At 34.8% G+C, this 20,552-nt stretch overlaps 1 protein-coding gene across 6 annotated transcripts in view; it reads left to right on the top strand.

Annotated features, from left to right (window-relative positions):
• BCLAF1 (BCL2 associated transcription factor 1) overlaps positions 1 to 20,194 on the top strand; it is a 31,884-nt gene extending 11,690 nt beyond the window's left edge. For 3 of the 6 annotated variants that reach the window (XM_062186812.1, XM_062186810.1, XM_062186811.1), the window contains 9 exons: positions 211 to 876; positions 1,017 to 1,186; positions 3,476 to 3,581; positions 4,733 to 4,817; positions 7,186 to 7,361; positions 8,433 to 8,613; positions 9,593 to 9,739; positions 16,988 to 17,200; positions 17,340 to 20,194. In XM_062186812.1, the coding sequence (XP_062042796.1) occupies positions 211 to 876; positions 1,017 to 1,186; positions 3,476 to 3,581; positions 4,733 to 4,817; positions 7,186 to 7,361; positions 8,433 to 8,613; positions 9,593 to 9,739; positions 16,988 to 17,200; positions 17,340 to 17,345 (1,750 nt within the window). In that variant the 3' untranslated portion in view covers positions 17,346 to 20,194. Of the gene's footprint in view, positions 1 to 210; positions 877 to 1,016; positions 1,187 to 3,475; positions 3,582 to 4,732; positions 4,818 to 7,185; positions 7,362 to 7,496; positions 7,660 to 8,432; positions 8,614 to 9,592; positions 9,740 to 16,987; positions 17,201 to 17,339 lie in introns of those variants that run through there. The other 3 variants (XM_062186815.1, XM_062186814.1, XR_009865525.1) reach the window with 2 other exon arrangements.
• The last annotated feature ends 358 nt before the right edge of the window (positions 20,195 to 20,552 follow it).

The following is a 20,552-nucleotide window of genomic DNA, read 5'->3' as shown; positions in this document are numbered from 1 at the left end:
TGTAAATTTACTTAAAAAGTCATTGTGTAAATTCTATATTGTTGCTTTAATGATTTTTCAAAGTGGAACCTCGGTGAGGGGAACATTTGTTGAAAGGATTATTTTCTCTTTTGCTGGTCCTGTGGTTTTGGGCAACAACTTGAAGTATGCAAAATAATATGCAGTGAATGCAATCCAGAGTTAACTGTCCTCCTCTCTGCTTCTTTACAGGTTCACAGATGAAGAGTCTAGAGTATTCCTGCTTGATAGGGGTAATACCAGGGATAAAGAAGCTCCAAAGGAGAAAGGATCGGAGAAAGGAAGGGCAGAGGGAGAATGGGAAGATCAGGAAGCACTAGATTATTTCAGTGATAAAGAGTCTGGAAAACAGAAGTTTAATGATTCGGAAGGGGATGACACAGAGGAAACAGAGGATTATAGACAGTTTAGAAAGTCAGTCCTTGCAGATCAGGGTAAAAATTTTGGTACTGGATCTCACCGGAATACTGAGGAGGAAGGACCCAAGTACAAGTCCAAAGTTTCATTGAAAGGCAATAGAGAAAGTGATGGATTTAGAGAAGAAAAAAATTACAAGCTTAAAGAGACTGGATATGTAGTGGAAAGGCCTAGCGCTACAAAAGATAAACACAAGGAAGAAGACAAAAGCTCTGAAAGAATAACAGTAAAGAAAGAAACTCAGTCACCTGAGCAGGTAAAGTCTGAAAAGCTCAAAGACCTCTTTGATTATAGTCCCCCTCTGCATAAGAATCCTGACACAAGAGAAAAGTCTACCTTCAGAGAGGAGAGCCCACTTAGGATCAAAATGATAGCCAGTGATTCTCACCGTCCTGAAGTCAAACTCAAAATGGCACCTGTTCCTCTTGATGATTCTAACAGGTAATTCTACATTGATGCCCAGTAAGTAGTCTATGGATATCTAGTTAATATCCATTTAATTATTTTTTAACATACCGTTTTCATATTCAAACCAATGTTATATTTTGTTTGTGTGTGTGTGTGTTATCGATACATTCCAGACCTGCTTCCTTGACTAAAGACAGGCTACTTGCTAGTACACTTGTCCATTCTGTCAAGAAGGAACAAGAATTCCGATCCATCTTTGACCACATTAAGTTGCCACAGGCCAGCAAAAGCACTTCGGAGTCATTTATACAGCACATTGTGTCCTTGGTTCATCATGTTAAAGGTATGCTTGTATGTTTTAAGTGTTGTGAGGTCAGTGCCTCTCCCATGCAAATAAAAAGTACTTACTTTTAAAAAGGTACCCCATGGGTGGCGGATGTACATCAATACCATTAAAAATTTGGAAAAAACAGTTTTTATAGACGAGATGTCAGTTGTCTTAGAATTAACATTAATGGGGTGTTTTTAAAAAGTGATCCAAATGCTAGGATTAAAACATTCTAAAAATTTTATATCATGATAAAACATGATACAGATTTGTTTAGTAGTCTTTAAAAATTGTCAAACAAGATTTGAAGTGCAGAGTGCTTACAGATTATCTTTCATTGCATGCCTATGACTTGTGATAATGTACCTTTGGCATAGATTTACAACAAAATGAGTTAGTATTATTACCAAACATTATTTACTAAAATTTTCCTTTCAATTTTTTTTTTTTAAATCAGAAACCAGTAGAAAAAAGTGTAAACTGTCTTTCTTTTTGAGTTACTCGTTTATAATACTTAATGATAAACTAGAAGAAAACTTGTCAGATTTTTTAAATGGGAAAGATATTTTAAAAAATTGAGTGCATTAGATAAGCTGATTATAAGTACAGTGATATAGTGACTAAATAGGATAAGTGACATTTCTTTAGGGCCTAAAGATAATGTGTTAATTTCAACTAAAGTAATAATATATTTTAATCAATATGTAATTTTTGTTTCAAAGTTACTGATAACTTTCAGAGGTTTTAGGGTATGACTCTGTGGGCAGTTAGGTTTTCTGTTTGTGTTTAAAAAGAAGCTTGCTGATAAAACAGGTTCTTTCCCAGGAACCTCCCAGGCTGTCGGTTATTAAACTTTTTTTTTAAAGTTTGTGTTAGTGGACATGAGAATACCTCATTATAATAGCTGAAACTTTTCACTAGCAATTCCTCATGCATTTTAAAACAATGAATATTAAATGAGTTTCTTTTTGACTGTATTTAAGCATGGTAACAAGAGTTTTGCTGCTTGGCTTTATCTAGGTTTGTGAACCAGTTTATGACCATATTACGGTGGTATGAAAAATATGAAACATTATCTTTTTTCTTTTTTTCACCATTTTTTGACCTGTCTCCGCATTTTACTGTTTATTGCTGAATTTTGAGATCAGATCTTATTAAATTTTTAAATTTTTTCTTTTTAAATTTTTTAAAACAACTATATTTATGCTTCATAAATGGTATTGTGCAACCAGTCTGAACAGCTCTTACTTTATACAGAGCTGAAAATGCCCAGTGATGTTTTCTTTTTCATTGTAACTAGGTCCTGGAATATGTTTTGAAATGGCAAAATCCATGTTTCAAAGTAAAATAGCTGTTGAAAGATAACAGGCAAAGTTGAATCTTCTGTCTTCCTGGCAAAAATGGCATAAAAACTGAGTTGCTAGCTCAAATTCCTGGGTTTCATGGAATTATGATTGAGGCACTACCCTGGTAGTGGCCGTTTCAAGTTTTAATGATTGGTTATGAGACATGTGCTGGATTTTGGGCGGTAAGTTGACACAGATGTATGTTGACCTGTTAAGCAGATAGCTTGCTTCATATTGTAACATTTCATAGTTCATGACTTTATACATCTTCCTATTTGACATTTACAGCATATCCTGAACTGGTTTAAAAGCTCGTCAGTATTGATTTTACTAATTTTAAAATTGTTTAAGGAAAGACAGCAATACCAAATGTGCTGTCAGGTTTGCCAAGACGCCAGATTTTTGGATTAATTAGTGTCTGTTCATTGATTTTTAAAATATTTTTGTGATTGACAGTATTCAGTTTTTTCTTAAAGCCATTTCTGTTGGTATATCAACATAGATGTTGATGAAGTAATTTTATTTACTCTAACCAGCTTCATAGTTACTTTCATATTTTTTGTTTTCTGCAAATGATACTTGAAGCTTCATGGGTTCATATTGGCAAGGTATAAGGATATCCACATTGTTCCACATAATTGTTCCATTTGAGGAAGTAGTGCATTAGTGGAATGGAATTAGAGGTGCTTGATTTAATCTACTGTTTTTGGATTATGTGTAGTATTGGATTTTGTGTAGTATTGACTGGGTCCTCTGGAGGAACTTTGTAATCACTTGCCTGTTGAGGTACAAGAAGTTAAACAGGAAAGGGTAGGAGGTTTTTGTAACACTTGATTCTCTTCTGGTAGGTTTCTTGAGTATTTTTTTTTCCACCTGCCACATGCCTTCTTGTCACAAACAAAAATCTCTCTTAAAAGTAAAGGTAACTAATTGGCCAGTGTTTCTCCTAAATCAACAGAGCAATACTTCAAATCACCTGCAGTGACCCTAAACGAGCGGTTTACTTCGTATCAGAAAGCCACTGAAGAACATAGTACCCGCCAAAAGAGCCCTGAGATACACAGGTATGTGTAGTATTGAACTGGCCTGTAACATTGCTTTCATAGAAAGGTGCTGTTTAATCAAGATTATGTTGGATTGGAAGTATGTTATCATCGTGATAAAAATACTTGGGTTTTAATTCCTCATTTAGACTTTGAGTAAATATATAAGGATACCTCAGAAAATTCATGGAAAAATGCAATTAAAAGATGAGTTATTTGTTGAAATATATGCAGTTTTTTTCATAATATGCAATTCCATAAACTTTTTGAAGACCTCCATATACATGAATTTGAGAATTTTTGTACCAAAACAAGCCTTTTGAATCATCCTTGTATTCCCAAGACTTGAAAATTTTACGTTCTGTCTCATTTTTCACTTTACTTGGTTTAAACTGCTTGATAGAATTTAAAAATACTAACTCTTAGCGGTGCATTATGAAGTTAAATTGTTTTATCAGTTCACTTGTTTTTTGGGGGAGAGGAATGGATACCTAAAATGACCCTTGAATTTACTTAAGTAAGTTTGTTTGAAATAAAAATATTGATGAGAAATAGAACTAGTAAGAGTTTGAAAGCTGAAATTAGACAATTAGGTTGAAATCCCAATTCTGTCACTTGATTATATTGTGATGATCCTACTTTGCTGGGGGATTAAGACAGTTAGTGATATTAGTTATAAAGGACCAAATTCAGTGTTACCATGCATAGTTGATGTGGTTTTGGTGGTGACTGCTCTAAGAAGTATAAAATATTGCAACTAAACGTAGCTTAAAATGTCAAGGAAAGCCACCAAATAAAACTCAGTATGCATAGGATTTGTAAAAATTTGAAGATTACTGAGAGTCAGTAATACTGTTCATACTGTATTCATTGAGAATATTGATGTATTATAATTGTGTGGTTTACATTTAAAATGGTAATAGACCAACAAAATTCTACTTTTGATGTTTAAAATGTTTGTTTTAAAAGATGAGCATTCTTTTTTATATAAAAATCATCTGGTAAGCATTTTAATTCATAGATGTAGCTTTTATTTTTTAATTGTCAGGAGTTAGATTCTTGATTAGGAGAAAAATAACTGTATAGTACTACATATGAAAATGGACAATATTGTGTATTTTTTGAGCCATAAAAGTTATTGTGACTACAAATATGCTTTATTTTACCTTAAGGAGAATTGACATCTCTCCAAGTGCCCTGAGGAAGCATACCCGTTTAGCAGGGGAAGAGAGAATTTTTAAAGAAGAAAATCAAAAGGTGTGTTTTTGAATGTGCTTTTTTTGTGTGTGTGTTAGGTTGCGCTTAATGATAGTATATGAAATATTTCTTAAGGCAAAGCATTAACAGATACCATCTATTTTTAACTTGTAAATATACATTGTAGGATACATAGTGTTCCTTCCTAGAAGAAATTAAGCTGACACTATATTAAATATTGTAAGTTAAATCATGAGTAGTTTTTGAAAATACTAGTGAGCAAAAATACTAATCTTAAGTAAAGAGTAAAGAATCAGTGGTTAGACAAAAGACAATTACAGAATCTGCATAGAAATTAGGATTTTGAAAATGTTTTGAAGTGAGATCGATGAGTGACAAGAAATATTCCTTGATTTGTGTGTGCCTAAATTGGTATCTCTAGGTTCTTTACAGATAATATGAAATAATTCTCATGCTACTGGGCATCTTTGATGTGGATTAAGAAATAAGCATTCTAAGAACTGATTTACAAGTAAAACATTTGGAATAAATACTAGACCCTTCACATTCCTGTGTTTTGGGGGGCGGGAATGGGATTTAAACTTGAGAAAGGATCCTGTGAAAGGTGTTGAGGGATTTTCTTGAGAATGGAATTCTGTGGCTAAGGGGAGTCTGATACACTCTGATAATTCAAAACTGACATTTGCTAGATAGACTAGCTTATTTGACAGGTCATAAAGTCTCTAGTAGAAATGTGGAGAAAGGTGGGAAGGGAGCAACTGTTTGGAAAAGATTAGGGGACTTGGAAATACTGCTTTGTTCCCATTCTTGCTGTGACTAAGTACTGTATGATGTGTGGAAAATGATTAGCTTCTTGAACCTTAGTTTTCCAGTTAGGAAAATGAAAATACATATATTTTACGGAGTTGTTGAATAATTGAGCTATTTGGTGAAAATTTGGTACACTTATTATTGGAAGCTGTTAGTGACAGTGATATTATACAAATTGTTTAATACGGTATGTTATTAACTTTCCCTGAACGTGGAAACTAGAGCTTACAAAAAAAAGTAGCTTCTTTGCATAGGCATATTGATCTTGGAAAAAGATTCCGAGATGAATGATTGAATGCATTTTGGCTTTTAACTTCAATACGTTGGTTTCATTGTTGGTGAATTTTGTTTTCCCAACAATCTATACTCATGCTCTGATAGTGAGTATCTTGCTTTTTCATTGTTTAGCCCAGAATTTGATCTGGAGGAGAGAGTAGTGCTAACTAATGGATGGACAAGAAATATGACATAGGTTTTTATCCTTCATCATCTTATCTGAATGAACAATACATGTTAGTATGTAATTTATGTATAGGGAGTGAATTAGCAGTTTACAAGGTAGTTTCATTTAAATTGTCTTGTTACTTGTGGAGTTGATAATGCTTAGGTGAAATGAAGTGTTTTGTTTTGATGAGATTTTTTTTTCTTACCTTGGGGGAGTAATTAGGTGAGTAGTTAATATCATTTGGAGGTATATTCTTTCAGTTTCATGCATGTTTATGAATATTATAGCTTAGATTTCCCTGAGTTAATATTTCTTATTGTTGAATACTAGCAAGGATGTCCACGTTGCTTAGCATCTTACTGATGTATAATTTCTCTTCATTCCTAGATGCCTCTTTCCATCTTCCTTAATTATATAGTATTTGAAAAAACAATGGAACAAGAAGGAGGTGAATTGTGACCCAGTTAAACTAATGTCCGTTGCAATACCTGAATTGAGAAAGGGCAGTATATGGCCCAAGATACTGAGTACAGGATTGCGAATATTATCTTTCTGGCTTTGTTTCAACCCTTGTTCAACCTCAATTGGTTTCATTAATCATATTCTACTTGCATGTTATAGAAGTTACAGAATTCTTGTTTTTGAAATTTTTTTTGGGTTGGTCAACTTCTTTGGGAAGAGATTGATGATTATGAGGCTTAATTAATGAGAACTATTATTTTCAGGATCCCTTAACTTTATAGGGAGAAGGCTGTATCACAACTACAGATTATAACTTCTATTATTCAACTCTTTTAAAACTTCTGGAAGGTTGAGGGATAATGATGTGCTGAGTAGAAAAATATTTATTATTTTGCTATACAGTAGCTTATGAATTGTTTTGACTAGAAACCTGTAAAATCCTCAAGCTAATTACTTTTTAGTGACTTGAGTCTCACTGCACTTGTACATAAATGTTTAGTAAAAATAGTCAAATACATTTTTAAACAAAGTAATGGTAGTAGTATATTACACAGGATCAGATATTTTCTGATACTGAAATGCCGATTTAGAAACTGGTATAAAATTTGATTTCTTATATGTGTGTGTGTATATCATATTTGTGCGTGTATTTCTCCCCTGAAGTCTGTATTTTATATCTGTCTTTTATAGGGGGACAAAAAATTAAGATGTGATTCTGCTGATCTTCGGCATGACATTGATCGGCGTAGAAAAGAAAGAAGTAAAGAACGGGGGGATTCCAAGGGCTCCAGGGAATCCAGTGGATCAAGAAAGCAGGAGAAAACTCCAAAAGATTACAAGGAATACAAATCTTACAAAGATGACAGGTAATTGTTAAGAAATGAATGAGTTAGGTTTTAGCTTCTAATTAGCCTTTAATAATTGTCAGCTTAATTGCTTTCAATTTTGACTTGTGTAATCAAATGTTTAAATTTAAACAATTAAAATTATTTGTTTTACAGCAAAAATGTATTTGTCTTTTACACGGCTTATGGTGGATGAGGACAAAAACTTTGGAATAGCAAGCTAACACTGAAAAAAAAAATGACAAATTAATGTGTCCTATTATCCAGGCTACATCAGGAGGTTGGACTTCAATGCAGTGCATTTCTAGAAACAGTTTGTGTAAGAACTTTGGTTCGTTATGCTTGATTCCGCACTTTTTCAACTCATAACACCCAGAGTACAAGAGTTTTGAACTGATATCTAGTGGTTTAACATGGGAGAGATGGGTGGGGAGGAAGGACTAGCAATAGAAATATATTAGTCTTTGAAAATAATGTTTCCATGGATACTGTTAGCAGTGGTAAGATTTACTGCAGGTATGATCTTCTCGGGTGTTGCGTTAGTCATGTAAATTTGATCATCATAGAGTCAAATAATAGGATTGCAAACTATTATAGACAATTGTATTTCCTGCTGTTCATTAGGTAAATGGTGGATTTTACTTGTGTGTTTTTTTAATTTATGAACGGTATTTGTAATGTCATGATTTTTATTTTCTATAATGGTGTTATGGCCCAAAGCATACCAGCTGTTCTCACTTGGGGTATAAAAACTGTAGTCATTGTGAAACTAAGTCTTAAGAACATTTATCTTCCTTTCATTTTAATAACAAGATAATAAAAATATTGAAGAACTGAACCTTACTCCTGAAATTTACAGGCTACTAGTTTGTAACTGGCAGGCCATAGCAAGTTTTAGTGATGTAAAACAAATAAATATTGAAGGAGAATGGAAACAGACTGTCAAAGTTTAATACCCTTTATTTTGCTTATATAATAATTTTAATAGGGGATAGTTTTTTTTTACTTGAAAAATATCCCTTTTATTATAAGATTCAATGAGGTCTTTATCTTGTTAACAATAGCACATATTTTGTTTTCTTTATTTTGCAGCAAACATAAAAGTAGAGAGCAAGATCATTCTCGGTCTTCATCCTCTTCAGCATCACCCTCTTCTCCCAGTTCTCGAGAAGAAAAGGAGAGTAAGAAGGAAAGAGAAGAAGAATTTAAAACTCACCACGAACTGAAAGAATATTCAGGCTTTGCAGGGGTTAGCAGACCACGAGGAACCTTTGTACGTAATAAAGTTATCTTTGATCATTTGAAAGGACTTTACCTGAGAGTAATGTACATAAGGAAAGCCAAGTACATAACTTTGAGATTGTCAGTGTGAGTCACTATTCCTACAGTATGAATTAATCTTGAAAAAAATGTAGTATTTGATCTTCATTGAGAGTTACCATTTTGATATCTGTAGAAGCATTTATGTACACTAGGTAACAACCCAGTTTTGAGACTAATAACTAGTACTTAAAGGTCCAAGTATCAGAAAAAGTTATTAACTGAGGTCCACTTCTTTATAATCACTTAGATTTTGGAAAAAAAAAAAATACTTGAAAACTCTGTGTTCATCTCTGTTAGTTATTTTCATGCTTTGCTTATTTAAGTCCTTATGTGTATCAACCATAGAAATCCTGTTTTCTTTTTATTCTACATAGAATAGATAATATTCTCATTTTCCCATAAAGTCATTATAACTGTTTAATGACTTCATAGTAATGCATTTTCTTGCCATTTTATTTCTGGATTCAGATTGCTACATAGAGCAAGTATCTAGTTGGATATTGGTAGGGTTCATTTAATGATGTCATTTGGGAAAGAGAACAGCTTTTTCTTAGACATGATCATAGTTTGGTTGAACGTTTGGCTCCTATGATAACTCAAAGGAATTAGGAAATTAGTTCCTTTTGCTAGTAAAAGTGAGGGAGGGGAACTGCGATTGTGTAAAAATATATGTCGTGTAAGCCATGAAATGCAGTGGTCTAACACTTAAGTTTGATTGTTCAGTTCTTCTTAATGTACTAAAGTTTCAATAGGCAGAAATTTTTGCCTGTGGTATAAAATGGTCATCCTTCCATCTTCAGTGGCTATAAAATTGAGTTTAGGCAGGAAATTAGGGCATTTGTTTTTTGTTACTGCAGTAAAATTAGAGTTTGCATGTAACTAAATGCCTTTTGATTGCATTACTAAACAACTTTGTTAATGTTAATCAGTTTCGAATTAGAGGCAGAGGAAGAGCCAGAGGAGTTTTTGCTGGGACAAATACTGGTCCAAACAACTCAAATACTACTTTTCAAAAGAGACCGAAGGAAGAGGAATGGGATCCAGAATATACCCCAAAGAGCAAGAAGTACTTCTTGGTGGGTGTTAGAAATCTGTGTTTATTTGGTTTGCATTAATTTTCAAAGCATACTTAGGTGGATACATTTGAATACTCACTATGAGATTTCACCATAATGCAGGAGACCATTTAAAAGATTCATTTTGAAGTTTTGGAAATGTCGGTCCCTTTAATCCTGTTGTACTTTTTTGATAACCAAATACAGTCTGATCAGGGTAAACTAAAAATATACCTGATTTGATAGCCACATTCAGGGAGGAGACTGTTGTATTGTAGTTGAGCTTATAGAAAATTCTCACTAAGGTATTTTTCCAGCATGACAGCAATTGTTCAGTGAAAAGACAAGAAGAATTCTTTTATATTTGTGGTTAATTGAGAATCTCAGGGAGGCTATCAGCTTTCTTTGAAGTAAAAGGATGATGAAAAATTGTTATTGAGAGTTTGCTAGGTACTGATAGGATGCTTCCTTATGACAGAACTGTTTCCATCTGAAGTAGTTTTCCAAAGATGAGGCTAAATAAAAGTGGTGGATCCTGAAGGATTCTTGAGAGAAAGAAAATCATTATTTTGCAGTTTGCAATGGGGAAAAGGAGATCTGTCTTGCATAATAATGGCAGACTTAAGAAAATATCAACACTATGACCAGAGTTATTCGTTTTGGTCACACATTTTTAGGGAAGTTATGTCTCAGACTAGTTTTGATAATTAGTTGCTTTGTGGAAGCAAGGAGGAAGGTAGTATGGGACTTAAAGCATTATGTCTTCATTTGACTTACAAATATATTTGAATAAAGATGAATATTTATGACATACCTGCTTAGAGGGCAGAACTATTTTGAAGTGAATCTGTTTTTGAGGAAATGAGTGGTATGCATTTAAAAAAATTTTCATTTTCCTCTTTGGTATATTAATGATCAAGATTTCAGAAAAGTTACATAAGTTTTTACAGAGTACATTCTGTTTGCTTCATATACTTCTCAGATAAGAGATTTAGGCTTCTGTGTCACTTCAGTTGACAATTTGAAAAATAAAAAGCATTTGATTCAGTAACAGAAAAGTTTAAAAGATCCATCTACTGTTGAAGAGTTTTATTACCAGACAGCTGTTCATGCTTGGTACTAGGGATGGAAAGACAAATATTACAATTCTGAGACTTGGAATAGAGAAACATTCTATTCTAAATGTACAAGAGATCTTCAAAAAATTATGGGAGATTTGTGTTAGAAAAAAGTATGCTACATGAGTTTCAAATTCTTTTGCCCCAGAATCATCTTTAAAGTCTTGCACCTTGAGGTGTTTTTTTTTTTAATTACCCTCATAAAACGACACAAATGAGGGTGATTAGGAGAGACTTTGTGGAGGAAGTTGGCTTGATTCTTGAGCTTAACAACCGGCAGATGTGCTGCAGCTAACAGAAGGGGTTGAGTTTTAAGCAGTTAGGAGAAACCATGGTTGTTAGAAGATTTAGGGGATAATGAGTGCCTGAACTATGGAGCTAGATGTGTGAAGTTAAGAATGTAGTATCTATGGGGACTGACTTCTAGATCAGATAGTTGGGTGTAGGTGATGAGAAGAGGAAGTACTACAATGATAGTAAATTTAAAGGGAAGAAGTCCTTTTGAGAAGATTAAGTTGGGTCTGGACAGATTGAATTTGAAGTGCCTGAGAGAAATCAAGTGGAGATGTCTGAAAGATAACAGTTCCTAATAAAGAGCCCAAAAAAATCTTCAGATGGTCATCTTACTAGTTACCACAGAAGCCATGAAAAGGTAACTTTGTCAAATAGAAGATGAAATGAACGTGATTTCTAGAGTGGGGTGAGGAATACTAGTAAAATTGCTGGACAGGTAGACCAAATGTGGAAGTCTGACAATTCTCAAATATGTAATTTAGATCAGGCATTCTGGCATTTTCAGAATCTGGTATCATGGTCATTACCATAAACTGGCATATACTCATTTTCGGTTGATTGGTAATTAGTTTTATGAATAAGATTGCTATTTTACTACTTATAAGTAGTAATATATATTGCTTTTCTGACTGTATTGTAATAAAGTCTTGGTCTCTGTAGAATACACACATTTATGTGTCATAGACTAATAGAATATCAAGTAGAATTGTTAGGGTCTGAATATGTTCATGAAAATTGTACACTATCTTTTAATTCCATTTCTCATGGACTTTTTGAAGCCCTAACTATGTTGGTTCTTAAGAGCCATTGAAATGGTAACTTTTTTTTTACATGGATGTCTTAGGAATAGATACTGTGATCTTTCAGACATGTGGTGCCAACAGTAGAAATACAAGCAAAAATAATAGGCAGAAGAAATTAGATTTAAAACAGACATCCTCTTAGGTTGTTTCAGAATAATTGACTAGCATAGAAATTTTGCCCATATTGATGAAACACTACTTAACTAATAGACAATATTTATTGAACATTTTATAAACTTAATGCATATACAATCCTTGTGAATTGTGGATATTCTGTTTCTGCAGATGAAAATAGCTATTGTGCAGAAGTTGAGTGGCTTGATTGTTAAGTGGCTGGTTAGGAATGGGGTCAGTATCTGAACACAGGAATTGGGTTCCAGAGCCAGTTCTGCAAGTCCTGTGCATTCATCTTCTAGTACTGAGTTAGAGTAACATTTGTTGCATTCTTTTCTGAAATTTTTCATCTCAAAACTTGGATTAGTAATTGTAGGTAGAAGTTGGCATTCTGTGAAGTGGTGAGTGTGAAGAGTTGGAACACTTGAGAAAATACTGGAATGGGCACATTCTCAGTTTTGAGTTGATACCGTTTTCTGATGAAGAGACTCCTAGGAGACGAAAGGGATTCAGGATGGAGTTATGGAGAAGAGATGAGGAATGATTCAGAAAATCTTGATTCCAATATAGATTGCTTTGTAAACATGATTTTGGCTGTATAGAATCCTATAACTTATGGCCCTTTATCATCTGTGAAATAGCTCTAAAATTTTAATGACGTAGAAAAGTTAGATGTAAAAATGTGAATATTAACAGTATGTGTAGCATCAAAAATTTCACTCAAGTAGCTGCCAGGGTACCTCTGAAAGACATAGTTTAATCTCTTGCATGCTGTTTTCTTATTATAGAATTTTTAATTTATTTGTTTGAAAGGCAGAGTTGGGGGAGGTAGGAGATCTTCAATCAGCTGGTTCACTCCTCAAATGGCTGCAACAGCCAGGACAGGGCCAGGCTGAATCCAGGAGCTTATTCTAGTCTCCTACATGGGTGGCAGAGTTCTAAAGATTTGGGCCATTTTCCTCTGCTTTTCCAGGTGCATTAGCAGGGAGCTGGATCACAAGTATAGCACCCAGGACTCAAACTAGTGCCTGTATGGGGTGCCTGCATCAGCTTTGTGGCCACAATGCTGGCCCTGGCCATTTTCTGTACTAAGTTTCAGATAACTGTATGAAGGATCTTGCCTCAAAAAGTTTATGGAGGGGCTGGTGTTGTGGTGTAGCAGGTTTAGCTGCCATCTGTAGCACTGCCATCCTGGAAGGACACTGGTTTGAGTCCTGGCTGCTCCACTTTTATTTATTTATTTATTTATTTATTTATTTTTTGGACAGGCAGAGTACACTTTTATTTTTTAAGATTCTATTTATTTGTTTGAAAGGCAGAGTTACAGAGAGGCAAAGGTAGAGGGAGAGGTCTACTGTCCACAGATTCACTCCCCAAATGGCCACAACGTCCGGAGCTGCACTGATCCAAAGCCAGGAGCCTGGAGCTTCTTCCAGGTCTCCCGTGTGGGTGCAGAGGGCCCAAGGACTTGGGCCATCTTCTGCTTTTCCAATTCATAACAGCTGGATCAGAAACGGAGCACTCGAACTGGTGCCCACATGGGATGCCAGCACTGCAGGCAGCGGCTTTACCTGCTACGCCACATCACTGGCCCCCCAGCTGCTCCGTTTTTTTTTTTTTTAAAGAAACATTTTATTGAATGAATACAAATTTCATATATGCAACTTTAGAAATATAGTGATTCTTTCCTGCTGTGTCCACCCTCCTACCGCCATGTCCATCCTACCTCCTTCCTCTCCCATCCCATTCTTCATTTTTTTTTTTTTAAAGATTTGTTTATTTGAAAGAGTTACACAGAGAGGGAGAGGAGAGAGGGGAGAGGGGTTTTCCATCCACTGGCTCACTCCCCAGTTGGCCGCAATGGCCGGAGCTGTGCTGATCTGAAGGCTGGAGCCAGGAGCTTCTTCCGCGTTTTCCACTTGGGTGTAGGGGCCCAAGCAGTTGGGCCATCTTCCACTGCCTTCTCAGGCTATAGCAGAGAGCTGAATTGGAAGTGGAGCAGCCAGGTCTCAAACCAGCACTCACATGGGGTGCCAGCGCTCCAGGCCAGGGCGTTAACCTGCTGTGCCACAGTACTGGCCCCCATCCCATTCTTCATTAAGGTTTGTTTTTAATTAACCTTATATATAGAAGACCAACTCTATTAAGTAAAGATTTCAACAATTTGCACCCACCCCCACACAAAAAGTATAAAGGACTGGTTGAGAACAAGTTTTACAATTAATTCTCTTAGTACAGCTCGTTAAGGACAGAGATCCTGCATGGAGAGTAAGTACACCGTGACTCTTGTTAATTTAATAATTAACATTCTTATGTATGACAGCAGTGATCATCTGAGGCTCTTGACATGAGCTGCTAAGGCTATGGAAGCCTTTTGATTCTACAATCTCTGTCAGTGTTTTGACAGGGCCATAAACTAAGTGGAAGTTCTCTCTTTCAGAGAAAGGTAGATTCTTCTTTGATGGCCCCTTTTTTCCCCCTGGAGTCTCTCACGGAGATCCTTTGTGTAGGACATCCCCCCCCCCCCCCCCAATGTCTTGTCTTTCTCTGCCTGAAATGCCCCCTGCTAATAGCCCGAGAAAGCATCGGAAGGTAGCCCAAGTGCTTGGGTCCTTGTACCCATATGGGAGACCCAGAAAGAAGTTCCAGGCTCCAGGCTTTGGCCTGGCACAGCCCTAGCCATTGCAGCCATTTGGGATAGTTAACCAGCCACAAAGTTCATAGAAACTGTATATTACAAAAGAAAGTTTTTTTGCTTCAAAATAAGCTTATCTTTAATTCCATTTTCCATGAACTTTTTTGAATATGTAAAAGTAACAGCTGGTTTTAACTCTAGCACATAGCTTTGCCACTGCCTTTTAAAGTTTCTTCTCTTAGCTGCCTGGTGTGGTAATTATTTACTGCCACCAGAATGTCTAGAAATGTATCCTGTGGATGATGCTCATAAGGGCTCATAATTTCTCTGTGCCTCGGTTTCTAAGATGGTGATAGTGGCAGTACTTTACAGGGTTATTGTGAGGATTGGATGACTAAATACAAGTAAAGTGCACAAAATAATGCCCTATGCTTAGTAAGCACTATTGGAAACATTGCTGTTGTTGCCACCATTTATTTTTTTAAGATTTATTTATTTGAAAGGCAGAGTTACAGAGGCAAAGGGAGAGAGAGAGAGAGATCTTCCATTCGCTGGTTCACTTCCCAGATGGCTGCACTGGCTGGAGCTGCGCCAATCTGAAGCTAGGAGCTTCTTCCAGGTCTCCCATGTTGGTGCAGGGGCCCAAGGACTTGGGCCATCTTCTGCTGCTTTCCCAAGCCATAGCAGAGAGCTGAATTGGAAGTGGAGCAACCAGGACTCGAACTGGCGCCCATATGGGATGCCGGCACTGTAGGCAGTGGCTTTCACTACACCACAGCTTGGCCCCGAATTGAGTGTTTTAATGCCTTTAAGGAACATGAAATACAGTTGAGCAGGCAGGAATGATTTTGAATGCCAGACTGCTTTAAAATAGTTTATTTTAGGTTTGCTATTGAACTCTTATGTATTTAAATTTATGCTTTTGATAGTTTTAAAATTCATTACTATGGAGTCCTGCACACTTCTAACCTAGGAATTTTTTTTTACTTACTTGAAAGACAGTTAAAGAGAGATCTGATCTTCCACCCACTGGTTTACTCTCCAAATGAGCACAACAGCTGGGCTTAGCTAGGCTAAAACCAAGAGTCTGGAATTCCATTTGGGTCTCCTATGTGGGTGGCAAGAGCCCAAGCAGCTGGGCAGTCTTCCACTGTTTTCCCAGACAGGAATAGCAGGGAGCTGGATCAGAAGTAGAGCAGCTGAGGCTCAAACCAGTGCTCATGTGGAATGCCGTCCTTGCAGGCACTGGCTTAACCTATTATGCCACAGCGCCAGCGCAACCCCTAGTAATTCTTGGTTTGGTAGAGACAGATTATTAGCAATTGGTAAGTGCTCTTTCATATAGTCTATTAACCAGTATATAGTTTGTGCTTTTTCAGTCACTAGGGAGGTAATCTATATTAAATATGCAAAAAAGTATCCTATGTTTGGAAAAACAGTACTTGTCACATTTTTTTTAAAAAGTGCAGTGTTCTTTGGATAGTTGGTGAATACTAATACTGCATAGGTTATACTGTGTTCTGTTTGTGTTATATTTGTTTTGTAAAAGTGGCATTATCTTATTTCCCATTTTGTGGGAGTAATTAATATGCAGGATGCTTTTGACCTTTTGTTTTTTGGAGTGTGCTACTCCTCATATACAAAATCAAGTACTTTTCAATATTGTACTTTATTTAATAGAACAGTTTGATTTTAAAAAGTAAGGTTAGACTATGATAACTATTGTAATTCAGGTTGGTGAAGAGCTGAGGTATTACATAGGGACTATGCCACTGTGATTTGTCATTGAAGTTCTAGCTTAGATTGATGTATATTATATGTTAATCTAGATTTAAATCTCAATAGAATGCTAAATTCTGCATGTAAAATACAGTTCTTGCCACCTATTTTATCTAGGGAATGTTACAATATTATGGTATTTTATGGCTTTTTAACATATCTTTATGACTAAGGTAATTTTGTTGGGAAAAAATGGTTATTTGAGCTTACTCAGTACAGCATAATAACAAGTGGACTCAGATTGAAATTAGTTGAAAGTAAAAAGTTAAATTCTGAAAATGGGTGATAATTTAGCAGTTGAGACCTTCAGTGCATGGTTTACTAAGTAGTAAGTTGTAAGTATTCTGACAATGGAATATGTTTTTGTTGTAAAATTCAGTTTCATTGATTTTCTTTTGTTACGTTTTATAACATTACCAGTCTTATACCCAGTCTTTGGAAGATTAATGCCATGACTTAGATTTGGAGAAACAATGATTTTCTTTACAAGACACTTCATTGATGATTGTTTTTAACCTTTCTATAGCATGATGACAGAGATGATGGTGTGGATTATTGGGCCAAAAGAGGAAGAGGTCGTGGTACTTTTCAACGTGGCAGAGGGCGCTTTAACTTCAAAAAATCAGGTAGCAGTCCAAAATGGACTCATGACAAATACCAAGGGGATGGGATTGTTGAAGATGAAGAAGAGACCCTAGAAAATAATGAAGAAAAGAAGGACAGACGCAAGGAAGAAAAGGTAGAAAATTTCAACTTGTTATGATTCTAACAGCTTTCTTTGTATGGGTTTGGTGGGTGAATTCATTTTTGGAAACAGTGATTATGGTTCATTTACTTCCACATGTTTATTAATCTTTAATTTTTCTTTGTTTTTTTAGGAATAGTAAATCTGAAGTAAGATTGCAACAGAGAGCAGACCTTGCACCCGCCATTTTTTTTTTTTTACCTGAGTTTTGTTTTCAAATAAGAATGTAAGCATTTTACTTAAATTTTACTGTTTGCAAGTAGTCTGTAGAAATTTTGTTTTAAGTCTTCAAATATCTTGAAAAATAGTAGACTGTATGTTGAAAATTGTACTGAAATAAAGTAGAAAATTGTTACGTACCATATTTGTAACTATCAACTTTTAAAAGAAACTTTTACTGTTTTTGTTACATGCATTGTAACTGCTTTGTCTATAAGTACAACTCTGTGAAAGTTCTGATTCTCTTCCCTCCCTGTTTGTTAATGTTTTATTCTGAAGTAAACGTTAGCGCTACATACAAATCCCTGAAGAAGTTGTTTATAGAGACCACACTAATTATTTTAACTATATCCATCTGTTTAACATCTTCCTTTATTTGAACACACTACATTGTAGGGTGACTGATTTTGAAGAATACCACAGAAAAAAGTTGTTACTTTGATAAACTATTTTAACACTTCAGCAAATGTTTAAGTGGGGGAAAAAGCTTTGCCAATAGCTAAAAAGTACAGATTAGTAAAAATTAGATTGAAAAGTTTGAAAAATGTTATTTTTACTGAAAGCAAGCAGTGGCCTATAAAAACATTTTTAGGAGTCTTTCCTATTTGGGTTCAAAGGTCAGTGTTCTCTTTATTTGTTCTTGATAGTTTGAGTCATGGTCTTGGATGTCAGCTATTTGAGAAAGGAAACTGATTTGTAATAATACTGCAAATAAAATTTCCAGCACAACTGAACATCATAGTATTAATGAACAGAGCAAAACCTGTAATCCTGGTGTTGATATGGAGTATTATCGTTCAGAATAATTTGAGAAATTAGCATCTGATTTCATATCTTCTAAATTTATTTGACCTTTTGGACAGCTGACACGTTGGTTTTTGTAGTGCATCCATGAGAAAAAATAGACAACCGATAGTTCTTTTTAAAGTATTACCCAAAAAGTTTTGGTAGGAAGCTTGTTGCAGGATTAGCTTAGTTTTTATTTTTCTTCCCTGTTTCAGTTGCAGTTTGTAAATTGGCTTTTTTTCTGTGTCTTCCCAAAGGTTCTATTTGTCAGGTAGATAATCTTTCAAATGTGAATTATCTTATGTTTATTTTGATGGCTGTTAAAGGAATGAAAATTGGAGCTATAAAATTCACTGTTGTCTTTTTTATGAAAATACATAAACCTACATTTCACTTGATAATTCAGCTGAATTAGTTGTATATGTTTGCATTTAAAAAAGATAATGCTTATTCTGTTGATGTGAACTTTTAAAGATCTTTAAGCATATGGCTCTTTCATCTATGAATATGTCTCTAGCATCTTGATTACAGCCAGGAACATTTGCTAAGAGTTATTGAAAACTAATCTAAAACCAAATTCAGTATATGTGATATTTATGGATTAAGAGTCCTATTGCATGATTTCCCCCATTAATTTTATGTTTCTAAAATTGTTGATTAAAGCCAAGAAAATACCTGCCAAAGAAAGTATGTGTTGCATTAATCAGGACATAACTAATATTCTCCTATTCAGAGTTAATACTTATTTGTTAAAGCAAGATGGATTTAATACCCCAAATAGAATTTTCATTATCATTTTATTTATACAAATAAACATAGCTTTTAACAGATATTATTTGATTAGACACTGCATCTGTATGCATGATCATAATGTGCAGTTCTACGTTTTCTATTTAAGACAATAGGAAAAGAGAAATTTGCTTATAAATTACTTAATAGGGAGTTGGGAATGAAGTTACTTTGATCTTATATTTTAAGTGTAAGTGCATTGCTTTAACCTTTGGTTACTGTTAATTCTCTTAAAATGGAAGAAAGAATATCATACCAAAATGTAGTGAGGCAGGATGGTTGTGAGAACTCAGTTATAGAATGCATTATGAGTGTTAAGTTTCTCAGAACCAAACAAAAAGTAGTCTGTATGTATTTTTTAAAACCACAGTTTAACTCCACACATTATGACATGCTACAAAAGCTGAATGGTTCTCCTGACAAACATATTTGTTTACAAGTGCCAGGATATAACTCTGATACCTGCATTGATAGATTTCCTTTGGCCCAGAGAAGGGAAATAAAAATGAACCAAAGGATATTTTCCGTAAAGGATTAAGAAAGCTGTTTAAGATGGCCATGACTCAATTCTTAGGTGTGTATTCTCAACATCCTAGAATTTAATACAAACAGCGAAGTATGTTTTTCCAATTGCAGTCTATTTCAAGGAATTGCTATTGTTCCCTCTGTCACAGTTAAAATCAGTGTTGGCAATTAAATTATAATTTGAGGAAGAAAGTATCACCCATTAAGAATGAATGTAGATGGCTAAACGATTCTTACTCAGTGTAATGTATAATTTAACAGGGACCCTTGTAAATTGTCATATGCCAATAAAATGTCATAAGTGGTATAGCTGTTGTTTGTTTACCTGATTGTGACATATTCCTATGTCTATTCTTCTCAACTGATTTCCATGGCCCATTTATAGCATTTAGAATATCAGCTCATCTGTAAGGAAACCAGTATGGTGTGGCTTGATAAATACTTGATAAAATTCCTCAACCTCTCTTTAGTGATTTCTGTTGTTTCCCTGGGGAAAATGGGAACTTTTACAGGTTGATAAGTTGCTAAGCCATTATTAAGAAAATGCAGGTATTCTAGATTTTTAGTGTAGTCTCATCTTCTTGTTTTAATATGGCACTTTGTCAGTCATAATCCTAGGCTGGAAATTACTTCTTTTTCTAAAAATAAACTAACTAGTTAATAACTAAATGTTGTAAATTTTTACCTTAGTCTTTATTCACTTGGAATGAGATCTGTATTTCTATACCATGCTCTTTTAAATCACTTGAAATACACATTATACCATTCTCAACTTTTAAAGAAGACATTTTCATGGAAATTTATGTACTAAGTCAAATTGACACGTTTTGACTCATATGAATGGCAAATTATCCCTTAAAGCTTTGCTGGAGAAGTAAGATTGTGTGTGTGTGTGTGTGTTTAAAAGGATGTGTAAGATCATTGGTAGCTTAGCTATGCTGGGTAATGTTAATGTTATATACAAGTTTCCCATATAAAAGTATACTACTTTTGTTAATTAGTGACATTTATGCAACTTTTATTTTTC

Source organism: Lepus europaeus, chromosome 3, assembly GCF_033115175.1.
Source record: "Lepus europaeus isolate LE1 chromosome 3, mLepTim1.pri, whole genome shotgun sequence".
NCBI lineage: Eukaryota > Metazoa > Chordata > Mammalia > Lagomorpha > Leporidae > Lepus > Lepus europaeus.
Note: the sequence above shows the minus strand (reverse complement) of the source record. Positions and strands in the feature narration are given on the sequence as shown.